Source organism: Mytilus edulis, chromosome 10, assembly GCF_963676685.1.
Source record: "Mytilus edulis chromosome 10, xbMytEdul2.2, whole genome shotgun sequence".
NCBI classification, from domain to species: domain Eukaryota; kingdom Metazoa; phylum Mollusca; class Bivalvia; order Mytilida; family Mytilidae; genus Mytilus; species Mytilus edulis.
The window spans coordinates 1,379,020-1,392,438 of record NC_092353.1 but is presented as its reverse complement, the minus strand read 5'-3'; the positions used below and the strand labels follow the sequence as shown (position 1 = coordinate 1,392,438).

At 31.3% G+C, this 13,419-nt stretch overlaps 1 protein-coding gene across 5 annotated transcripts in view; it reads left to right on the top strand.

The window, feature by feature from the left end:
- Window positions 1–7,401: 7,401 nt before the first annotated feature.
- LOC139493116 (DDB1- and CUL4-associated factor 6-like) overlaps window positions 7,402–13,419 on the top strand; it is a 36,434-nt gene continuing 30,416 nt past the window's right edge. For 3 of the 5 annotated variants that reach the window (XR_011656915.1, XR_011656916.1, XM_071281278.1), the window contains exons 1-3: window positions 7,402–7,566; window positions 8,810–8,871; window positions 9,142–9,234. Coding sequence is in view for 2 of the 5 variants with exons in the window: in XM_071281278.1 (XP_071137379.1) it covers window positions 7,497–7,566; window positions 8,810–8,871; window positions 9,142–9,234 (225 nt within the window). In the remaining 3 variants the exon portion in view is untranslated. The remainder of the gene's footprint in view (window positions 7,567–8,809; window positions 8,872–9,141; window positions 9,235–13,419) is intronic. The other 2 variants (XR_011656917.1, XM_071281279.1) reach the window with 1 other exon arrangement.

Sequence of the window (13,419 nt, the reverse complement as noted above, 5' to 3'; positions counted from 1 at the left end):
ACGACATGACCTTAATAAGATAGAACAAGACCTTAGTAAGATAGAACATGACCTTAGTAAGATAGAACATGACATTAGTAAGGTTGAACATAACATTGATAAGATAGACCATGACCTTTATGTGAAGATAGAACATGGCCTGAATAAGATAGATTAAAACACGACATTGACAAGAAAGAACATGACCTTGATTAGATAGAACATTACCTTAATAAGATTGAACATGACCTTATTAAGATACAACATGACCTCAGTAGGATAGAACAAGACCTTAGTAAGATAGAACAAGACCTTAATAAAATAGAACACGACCTTGATAAGATAGAACATGACCTAAATAAGATGAGAGTATGACCTTAATAAGATGAGAGCATGACCTTAGTAAGATAGAACATGACCTTAGTAAGATAGAACATGACCTTAGTAAGGTTGAACATAACATTGATAAGATAGACCATGACCTTTATGTGAAGATAGTACATGACCGACATTGACAAGATAGAACATGATTTTAATGAAGTTGGACATGACATTTATATGATAGAACATGACCTTAATAAAATAAAACATGACAATGACAAGACAGAACATGACCTTGATAAGATAGAACGTTATCTGAATAAAATAAAAAAGAAAGGGGTATCCATCCATGACACAATATCAGCACATATACAGCTAAAAGCTTAGGAACAGCACATTTATTGCCGATCTTCATATATAAGTCACAGTGAGAACCTTCAACACGGAGCAAACAAAAGATTTATCATGTTTGCTTTATGAGCACATATTAGTAAGTATGGACAAAAGTTAAGAATTTGTAATATAAATTGTTTTCTCTATTTTACGAAATTTTTCTTTGATCTTCTGACTGATAATTTTCTTTCTCAACACAGACTAAATTGCACAGTAGAGTGATACAAACAATTATCGCTAGAAACTAAGGCCGCGTTTGCCGTTGTTAGTGAAATTAACAACGTCGTTATATGTAAAATAGCGCCGAATAAACAGATTATCATTGGTCTTCTCAACTCGATTGCTTTTCTCACTTTCGCCGTACCGACTCAAGCGAGAAAATCAATCTCGTTGAGATGACCAACGCCGGACAATCTATGAATATCTTTAAAGAAAATAAAAGAGAGGCGAAAGATACCAAATGGGTAACTAACCTGACCATGTCGTGTCTCAAAAAAAGGAAACATACAGACAAACAACAGTTAACAAAACAGGACATAGAAAACTAAAGACAGAGTTACACGAACCCCACCGAAAACCAGGCGATATCAGGTGTTCCATATGTGGCAACCGTCGTGTTACTCATGAAAGAATTAAAACGATGATAAATCTAATTCGGTAAGTTACATACGAGGAAAAGAGGACGTGATTTTGGGTACGACAATTTGAACATATCCGTAATCTGTAGTCATATTTGAAACAGATATTCAATAACGTTCAATTCTCTCGTAATGACGTCCGTAACATTTTCGAAGAGATGATCATGAACTTCCTTGTAAGTATCAAGGAACTCATGATAAAAATGCAAACTCCTGAAGATATATACTCCATATGCAGGCGCTCCTATATATTTCTACATAGAAATGGAAAGTTCACTATCCGACAGCTGAAATCATCTCTTTATAGTAAAGTTAACTCAACCGACCCTCATTGTCAATTTCTAGATGTATATAAAGATAGAATGCAGCCTTGACTGTATCTGGTGTATCCTTGATTTCAGTCCATACCCAGCAGTTGTTTAGTTTCTGTAGTTGGTTGTTGTCCGTCATATTTGTTTTCTCGTTTACTGTGGTTTATTGTTTTAGCATAAATCGGATCTTTTAGGTCTTTTATTTTGTTTTGAAATTGTGTCATACCGATGACTTTTATCTTTCACTGTGCGGAATTTGTTTTCTCATTGTCGAAGGTTACATATGGTGACGTGTAGTTTCATGTTTACATCCACATTATGTGCTTTCTGTTAATAATCGTTTCATTGGAAATCATACAACATATCCCTGTCATGTTTTGTAAGGTCTTCACGTTAATGGGATATCAACCAAATGACACCTGGAGGTCAAAATATGGTCTTGAAACAATAGATAAGTGTTTATACAATTTTTAAACTTTATATTGCCCCAAAATTTAGAAAAGCTCCTAAAATAGTGACCATCACCCAGAACTTGATGTTATCCGATGTTCAATACTTCAGTACTTTGATTAATTTCCAGGTACAAGGTACGAGGGTGTCACCCTGGTAGAGGCTTCACATGGTAGATTCCTGGTGTGTGATATATAGTTCAACAAAATATGGTCTATAAAGTTGTAAAAAAATTAGTGCTGAGATATACGTACTTCTCATTTCTACATAAAGAATCACAAAATTCCTTATTGTCATGAATTGATATGTTCTATTTTTCTCTCTTATCGTATAGCGGGTTTTTCCGGATCTATTTCAAGTACACAAATGTACAATGATTATACTTGAAACCTATAATTGATCAACAGAAACTCAGACAAGCAATACAACATCTACACAAATGTACAATGACTTGAAACCTATATTTGACCAACAGAAACTCAGTCAAGCAATACAAGATATACACAAATGTACAATGACTTGAAACCTATAATTGATCAACAGAAACTCAGACAAGCAATACAAGATCTACACAAATGTACAACGACTTGAAACCTATAATTGATCAACAGAAACTCAGACAAGCAATACAAGATCTACACAAATGTACAATGACTTGAAACCTATAATTGATCAACAGAAACTCAGATAAGCAATACAAGATCTACACAAATATACAATGACTTGAAACCTATAATTGATCAACAGAAACTCAGACAAGCAATACAAGTTCTACACAAATGTACAATGATTATACTTGAAACCTATAATTGATCAACAGAAACTCAGACAAGCAATACAACATCTACACAAATATACAATGACTTGAAACCTATAATTGATCAACAGAAACTCAGACAAGCAATACAAGTTCTACACAAATGTACAATGATTATACTTGAAACCTATAATTGATCAACAGAAACTCAGACAAGCAATACAAGATCTACACAAATGTACAACGACTTGAAACCTATAATTGATCAACAGAAACTCAGACCAGCAATACAAGATCTACACAAATGTACAATGACTTGAAACCTATAATTGATCAACAGAAACTCAGACAAGCAATACAAGATCTACACAAATGTACAATGACTTGAAACCTATAATTGATCAACAGAAACTCAGTCAAGCAATACAAGATCTACACAAATGTACAATAACTTGAAACCTATAATTGATCAACAGAAACTCAGACAAGCAATACAAGTTCTACACAAATGTACAATGATTATACTTGAAACCTATAATTGATCAACAGAAACTCAGACAAGCAATACAAGATCTACACAAATGTACAATGACTTGAAACCTATAATTGATCAACAGAAACTCAGACAAGCAATACAAGTTCTACACAAATGTACAATGATTATACTTGAAACCTATAATTGATCAACAGAAACTCAGACAAGCAATACAAGATCTACAGAAATGTACAATGAGTTGAAACCTATAATTGATCAACTGAAACTCAGACAAGCAATACAAGTTCTACATAAATGTACAATGATTATACTTGTAACCTATAATTGATCAACAGAAACTCAGAAAAGCAATACAAGATCTACACAAATGTACAATGACTTGAAACCTATAATTGATCAACAGAAACTCAGACAAGCAATACAAGTTCTACGCAAATGTACAATGATTATACTTGAAACCTATAATTGATCAACAGAAACTCAGACCAGCAATACAAGATCTACACAAATGTACAATGACTTGAAACCTATAATTGATAAACAGAAACTCAGACCAGCAATACAAGATCTACACAAATGTACAATGACTTGAAACCTATAATTGATCAACAGAAACTCAGACCAGCAATACAAGATCTACACAAATGTACAATGACTTGAAACCTATAATTGATCAACAGAAACTCAGACCAGCAATACAAGATCTACACAAATGTACAATGACTTGAAACCTATAATTGATCAACAGAAACTCAGACCAGCAATACAAGATCTACACAAATGTACAATGACTTGAAACCTATAATTGATCAACAGAAACTCAGACCAGCAATACAAGATCTACACAAATGTACAATGACTTGAAACCTATAATTGATCAACAGAAACTCAGACCAGCAATACAACATCTATATACAAATGTCGTTAGGACTAAAACCGATAATTGACTTCTGTGGGTTTCTATAGTATTTGTGTTATTGTCATTAAACGATTTCGACCAACTTTAGCAATTTTACTTTTATTAAGATGATATGAAAATTGGTAAAATATGTTAACATCTTTACAGATAACACTGACTAAACGAGTGGACTCTTTATAAACTTTTTGATAGGAATCGTTTATAAAAGAGCTATAATGATGCTTTATGTACGAAATAAGTTTAATATGAGCACAATGCGCTAAAAGTCAACATCTTTTGTCAGAGTCATCCCTCCCTCAAGTAATAAGTTATAACAACCATCTGTTGATGTTTACTTAAATATAAGTTTATTCAAGTAAGTACAACTAAGATAATATGTTAGATCTTTTTTTTAACTTGTTAACTACCCAGCGTTTGATTTTTAGGTTAGATCTTTTTTTACTTGTTAACTACCCAGCGTTTGATTTTTTCTCCAGATGGTAGATTATATTCCAAAGGCTGACTTTTGTCTGTTTCATTCTTGAGCTTATTAAGCTCATCTTTATCTTCCATTAATCTATACATAAGTTCGTCGTTGTGTTCTCCTAAAGCTCCATGTTCTTCTTTTAGTGCTATTATCTGATCTTGTCTTAATTTGACCAAAGTTCTTGTTTGAAGAAGTTCTTGTTGATTTAATTCAAGTTCCGCTGTTTTTGATGAAAACAAGAAAATAATTTCTCGAGCTTTCTCTATTGGTTGAACGCTAAATAGCTTACGTTTCTGTCTGACCATGTCTAACTGTGCTGATAAAGCTTTGATATCTTCATCGTGTACTTCATTGTAGTTTTCCCTCAAATCTTGAAGTATGATAGTTTCGTTATCTGTTTCATCGTGCGCTCCCGACAACTGTTGTATTTTCTGTAGACATCTAAAAATGTCCATTTCAACAGCTAACCGATCTGCTTGGTAGTTTTCTAAACTAGAGTTATCTTCTTTGTTTTTAGCGATCCATTCGTTAAATCCGTGCTCCTCTTTCATCGTATTCAGATTATTTCGGAGCTGTTGAATTTCATTCTGTATAACCGACACGAGTTTCTTCCTTTCTTCTAGATGTTTTTCATCTCTCTCAATTTGCTGTCTTAGTTTCACTGCCACCCCTCCTAAGGATGACATTTCATCATAAAGTTTGTTTATAAGTTCTTCGGCTAATTGTAACTTTACCTGATTAAAGCGAAGTAGATCAGAAAAATTATCATAAAAAGTCTTCAAGTTTCCGTTGGCCAAACTTATTTCTCCCACTCCATTTGTGAATGTTTTCTGACAAGCCGCCAATGTCTGAGTTGCTGCTATGTATCTACTCGGGCGTTTTCTAAAAATGTTAAAAATTCTCCCAGCCATAATTAAAGCGTTGAAAACTGGTCATCCCTGATCAAGACAGTCGCGTTTAGATTTCACTAACAACGTTGCTATTCTAACAATCTAACGTCATAATACGTTACTATGCGGATACACTAACAAGATATGATAACTTCATTGCAAAGTGGTTCCTTGTCATTATTGATCTTGTTGAGGCATCGATCTGACTAACGTTCTCACTTACGTGCATGTTGTAAAAATACTTCTGGTATTTCTAGAAGAGACGCAAATGTTATAACAATATATATATCAAAATCAAATATCAAATATTTTATTATTCCAATCAAGTTATACGTCCTTGTTCCAATCCACAGGGGCATTTACAATTAACAATTATGATAGTATAAGCAACAAGCAGTCTATAAAAGGCCCCGAAATGACAATGAATAGAATAGAATAGAATAGAATATTTTATTTTACCAAATTAGGGCCCCAGGAGGGCATATGATACAGACAATATTATTATAAACAATAACATATGCAATACACACACAGTATAAATATAGACAATGTAAAACAAATCAAATGTAAAAAAGTAATTTATGTACAAAAAATGAACGAAAAAAAATGTAACACAGAAACAAACAATATTTTTTTTATATAGTTTTACCTTTTATAAGAAGACATTTCATGATATATTATTTTGTTTAGTCTTTATATTCTTTTTTCTGTAAATCGCTTAACCCAATGCTTTGCTTTCCACGTTGAAAACGTGATGCAATTCATGCAGATAGTGCTCTGTATGATTGATCTGACGTTTCTATTTAAATCTGCATCTTATTTGTTTTTAAGAGGACGATTTTCATTTAAAAAAATAAATAGAGAAGATCGTCTATGAAATAAATAATATGAAATAAATAATTTTCTTCTTCTTCTTCTTCTTCTTCTTCTTCTTCTTCTTCTTCTTCTTCTTCTTCTTCTTCTTCTTCTTCTTCTTCTTCTTCTTCTTCTTCTTCTTCTTCTTCTTCTTCTTCGGCTTCTTCGGCTTCTTCGGCTTCGGAAGTTCACTCTATTTGCAGAGGGTGGTAAAGGGGAAAGGGGAATACTGAACACGGAAACACGCCAGAAGTTATTACTCAGCCGTTCTTGGAGATCATGCAGTCATTAATAATGGACATGAAGACCTTTTAGCATCCCCTACTTGCATCTTATTTGAAAAAAATATTATTCATAGTAATTTGATAAACTTTCATTAATTCCATACACATTACAAAAGTAGAATGGTCACATCAATTTCTTTTAGATTACTCAAGCTTTAAAGGTACCATAACACACTGACTTTTTAATCAAATGCGGGACATCCACGAGAAATTAAGAGAACCGACACGAAACACGGAAAAAATAAGGGGAATTAACACGAAGCACGCAAATCGAGCAAAAAACGAGAAAACGAGAAATAAAACATCAAAACACGAAAATACGTGAAATTAAAAGACCGAAAACGTTGCTGACGAAAGTAACCCTTTGCAGGGTCACCGCATTAAACATATTCTAGTTTTAGATATTAATTTGTAAAAATGCGTATTTTTTATAAAATATTAAAATTCTATTAAGTTTAAAAATGTAACTTTGTTTTAGTAAAACAAAAATAATAAGGATGAATGGTAAAACTTGTTGGTAAAAGATAAAAAAATATGTGATAAAATTTATTTATGTCAGTGATGATAAAAAGTTAACAATCAACATTTTGATATTGGACCGTTGGTATTTAGTGAAACCTAATTTGGTTTTCAGATGTACTCATTTACTTTATTATCTCCCTTACATCTGTCAAAAAAATACAAACCAACAACAGTCTGACAGCAAAGGAAACGTTTGTTTGAGATGTTATTGTAAAATGTTTCATCCTCTTCAGTCCCGTGAATATGGGTTTGTTGAAAAGGCTAAGCTTTTCAACATCGCAAAAGGTTAATTAACTTTTATGCTTTTTAAATTTTATCTGATAAATTGCATCTAGCTGTCTAGGCCCAATAATATCGGCATTAGGGCAAAAATGGCTGCATTTTCACCTCAAAAAATTTACTCAGAGTACAGACAAACATGTGCACCTGGACATTTTTAAGGCATAGCATGCCCTCGATAAATAAAATTAAAATGCATTGTCTGTTTTTCTTGAGGCAATAGGTCAACTATATTTGCTGTATGGAAGAAATGTACACTGTTGTAAGCTGTACATGTCCGCCTGGAATGGTTCATCTGGCCTTGACATTAATTTTCATGGTTAATATTGGTCAATGTTTAGTTGTCTTGGTTAAGTCTGTTTCCTAGTAACTATAATCAATAGGTCATCTATATTTAGTGGATTGAATGATTGTACATGTTGTAAGGTGTACATGTATTTTTCGTTTGGTTTATATGACCTTTACCTCATTTTCTTGGATCATGTTAAGTTGATGTGATAGTTTTATAAGTAAAGCTTTATATTTAGAACTATCAACATAATATCAATGGTTTGTAAAGAATGCAAGACATTTCAGCATGTGTACTCTTGTTGGTTGTTAATATGGGCCTTTTCAGGTATTAAATGTGTATAAAAAACACATTTTATTTACACTACAAAAGTATCCTGCATTTATGGATAGTTCAGTGAATTATTTCCAACCAAACTTAGTAGATAGACATGCACAGCCTGATTTTTGAAATGCTAATCACAAGATAACAGACAGCAGGAAGACCTCTCTTACTCCTAAATGCCAGATGCTATATACAATAAATATTTCATTTTTGTTTGATTGTGTATGGTTAGAAAATTAAGTGTTTTATGCTATCTCGATCAAAAATACATAATGACTATATATAGCTGTTTTTCTCCATAACTAGTAACTCTGTTTATTTAATGAACGGGTTCCTATCACAAAGAAAACAAAAATCATTTAAGTAAAAAAACCCACCATAATTTAAAAGGTTTTTACCTATTCAATTTAGATGTAGGCCACTTTGTGTGAAGAACATCACTTTTAACAACTAAAACTAATAGAAAATGGAAAATCACCCAGTTTACAGTTTTAAAACAAAACTTCCATTCATATTGAAGTTCATTTAACTTTAGATTATGAAACTTCGAAGATAAATAAATTTGTTAAAGAAATGAAAAGAAACAAATTATTTGGACTAACAAAAAATAGACTTTTATTTTAATTTGTTTTCTAGAAAACAAAGACTTCCTACAAAGACTGAAGTTGGACAGTAAAGTAGAGGCCCACACAGGATGTGTAAGTATTAAGTTGTTTTATACCATATCAAGAGTTATCTATCCTTTGGACAAATGATGTGCATGGGTTCTTAACTACTTATACAGTTGTACAACGAGTTTTAGAACCAGTCTCAAAATCTGATCATGACATCATAAGAATTTGTCTTTAATTTATTATAATTAATATAATAATAAAGAGAGTATACATACATATTCCAAGGGAGATAATTAAAAAAAAAAAGAATCTGTACTTTAATAAATTTATTATGGAAAATGCCTTATTTTTCAGGTAAACACTTTATGTTGGAGTTCTTCAGGTCAGAATATTTTATCAGGATCAGATGATCAGCACTTGGTTATAACAGATCCATTCAAGAGGAAGGTAAATAATCAGATAATAGAAGTAAAAAAAGGTGCAGATTCTACTGAAAATTATTTGTCATTTTCTCTTTATTTCATTAAAGCTGATTGCTACAGCTAATAAGAACAAAGGATAATTATTTCCCAATAGTAATAAATAGGTCCTCAATCACTAATTTAATGTCCAAATACATGTAGTAATAAATAGGTCCTTCAATCACTAATTCAATGTCCAAATACATGTAGTAATAAATAGGTCCTTCAATCACTAATTCAATGTCCAAATACATGTAGTAATAAATAGGTCCTTCAATCACTAATTCAATGTCCAAATACATGTAGTAATAAATAGGTCCTTCAATCACTAATTCAATGTCCAAATACATGTAGTAATAAATAGGTCCTTCAATCACTAATTCAATGCCCAAATACATGTAGTAATAAATAGGTCCTTCAATCACTAATTCAATGTCCAAATACATGTAGTAATAAATAGGTCCTTCAATCACTAATTCAATGTCCAAATACATGTAGTAATAAATAGGTCCTTCAATCACTAATTCTATGTCCAAATACATGTAGTAATAAATAGGTCCTTCAATCACTAATTCTATGTCCAAATACATGTAGTAATAAATAGGTCCTTCAATCACTAATTCTATGTCCAAATACATGTAGTAATAAATAGGTCCTTCAATCACTAATTCAATGTCCAAATACATGTAGTAATAAATAGGTCCTTCAATCACTAATTCAATGTCCAAATACATGTAGTAATAAATAGGTCCTTCAATCACTAATTCAATGTCCAAATACATGTAGTAATAAATAGGTCCTTCAATCACTAATTCAATGTCCAAATACATGTAGTAATAAATAGGTCCTTCAATCACTAATTCAATGTCCAAATACATGTAGTAATAAATAGGTCCTTCAATCACTAATTCTATGTCCAAATACATGTAGTAATAAATAGGTCCTTCAATCACTAATTCAATGTCCAAATACATGTAGTAATAAATAGGTCCTTCAATCACTAATTCAATGTCCAAATACATGTAGTAATAAATAGGTCCTTCAATCACTAATTCAATGTCCAAATACATGTAGTAATAAATAGGTCCTTCAATCACTAATTCAATGTCCAAATACATGTAGTAATAAATAGGTCCTTCAATCACTAATTCAATGTCCAAATACATGTAGTAATAAATAGGTCCTTCAATCACTAATTCAATGTCCAAATACATGTAGTAATAAATAGGTCCTTCAATCACTAATTCAATGTCCAAATACATGTAGTAATAAATAGGTCCTTCAATCACTAATTCAATGTCCAAATACATGTAGTAATAAATAGGTCCTTCAATCACTAATTCAATGTCCAAATACATGTAGTAATAAATAGGTCCTTCAATCACTAATTCAATGTCCAAATACATGTAGTAATAAATAGGTCCTTCAATCACTAATTCAATGTCCAAATACATGTAGTAATAAATAGGTCCTTCAATCACTAATTCAATGTCCAAATACATGTAGTAATAAATAGGTCCTTCAATCACTAATTCAATGTCCAAATACATGTAGTAATAAATAGGTCCTTCAATCACTAATTCAATGTCCAAATACATGTAGTAATAAATAGGTCCTTCAATCACTAATTCAATGTCCAAATACATGTAGTAATAAATAGGTCCTTCAATCACTAATTCAATGTCCAAATACATGTAGTAATAAATAGGTCCTTCAATCACTAATTCAATGTCCAAATACATGTAGTAATAAATAGGTCCTTCAATCACTAATTCAATGTCCAAATACATGTAGTAATAAATAGGTCCTTCAATCACTAATTCTATGTCCAAATACATGTAGTAATAAATAGGTCCTTCAATCACTAATTCAATGTCCAAATACATGTAGTAATATATAGGTCCTTCAATCACTAATTCAATGTCCAAATACATGTAGTAATATATAGGTCCTTCAATCACTAATTCAATGTCCAAATACATGTAGTAATAAATAGGTCCTTCAATCACTAATTCAATGTCCAAATACATGTAGTAATAAATAGGTCCTCAATCACTAATTCAATGTCCAAATACATGTAGTAATAAATAGGTCCTTCAATCACTAATTCAATGTCCAAATACATGTAGTAATAAATAGGTCCTCAATCACTAATTCAATGTCCAAATACATGTAGTAATAAATAGGTCCTCAATCACTAATTCAATGTCCAAATACATGTAGTAATAAATAGGTCCTTCAATCACTAATTCAATGTCCAAATACATGTAGTAATAAATAGGTCCTTCAATCACTAATTCAATGTCCAAATACATGTAGTAATAAATAGGTCCTTCAATCACTAATTCAATGTCCAAATACATGTAGTAATAAATAGGTCCTTCAATCACTAATTCTATGTCCAAATACATGTAGTAATAAATAGGTCCTTCAATCACTAATTCTATGTCCAAATACATGTAGTAATAAATAGGTCCTTCAATCACTAATTCAATGTCCAAATACATGTAGTAATAAATAGGTCCTTCAATCACTAATTCTATGTCCAAATACATGTAGTAATAAATAGGTCCTTCAATCACTAATTCTATGTCCAAATACATGTAGTAATAAATAGGTCCTTCAATCACTAATTCAATGTCCAAATACATGTAGTAATAAATAGGTCCTCAATCACTAATTCAATGTCCAAATACATGTAGTAATAAATAGGTCCTTCAATCACTAATTCTATGTCCAAATACATGTAGTAATAAATAGGTCCTTCAATCACTAATTCAATGTCCAAATACATGTAGTAATAAATAGGTCCTTCAATCACTAATTCAATGTCCAAATACATGTAGTAATAAATAGGTCCTTCAATCACTAATTCAATGTCCAAATACATGTAGTAATAAATAGGTCCTTCAATCACTAATTCAATGTCCAAATACATGTAGTAATAAATAGGTCCTTCAATCACTAATTCAATGTCCAAATACATGTAGTAATATATAGGTCCTTCAATCACTAATTCAATGTCCAAATACATGTAGTAATAAATAGGTCCTTCAATCACTAATTCTATGTCCAAATACATGTAGTAATAAATAGGTCCTTCAATCACTAATTCTATGTCCAAATACATGTAGTAATAAATAGGTCCTCAATCACTAATTCAATGTCCAAATACATGTAGTAATAAATAGGTCCTTCAATCACTAATTCAATGTCCAAATACATGTAGTAATAAATAGGTCCTTCAATCACTAATTCTATGTCCAAATACATGTAGTAATAAATAGGTCCTCAATCACTAATTCAATGTCCAAATACATGTAGTAATAAATAGGTCCTTCAATCACTAATTCAATGTCCAAATACATGTAGTAATAAATAGGTCCTTCAATCACTAATTCAATGTCCAAATACATGTAGTAATAAATAGGTCCTTCAATCACTAATTCAATGTCCAAATACATGTAGTAATAAATAGGTCCTTCAATCACTAATTCTATGTCCAAATACATGTAGTAATAAATAGGTCCTCAATCACTAATTCAATGTCCAAATACATGTAGTAATAAATAGGTCCTTCAATCACTAATTCAATGTCCAAATACATGTAGTAATAAATAGGTCCTTCAATCACTAATTCAATGTCCAAATACATGTAGTAATAAATAGGTCCTTCAATCACTAATTCAATGTCCAAATACATGTAGTAATAAATAGGTCCTTCAATCACTAATTCAATGTCCAAATACATGTAGTAATAAATAGGTCCTTCAATCACTAATTCAATGTCCAAATACATGTAGTAATAAATAGGTCCTCAATCACTAATTCAATGTCCAAATACATGTAGTAATAAATAGGTCCTTCAATCACTAATTCAATGTCCAAATACATGTAGTAATAAATAGGTCCTTCAATCACTAATTCAATGTCCAAATACATGTAGTAATAAATAGGTCCTTCAATCACTAATTCAATGTCCAAATACATGTAGTAATAAATAGGTCCTTCAATCACTAATTCAATGTCCAAATACATGTAGTAATAAATAGGTCCTTCAATCACTAATTCAATGTCCAAATACATGTAGTAATAAATAGGTCCTTCAATCACTAATTCAATGTCCAAATACATGTAGTAATAAATAGGTCCTTCAATCACTAATTCAATG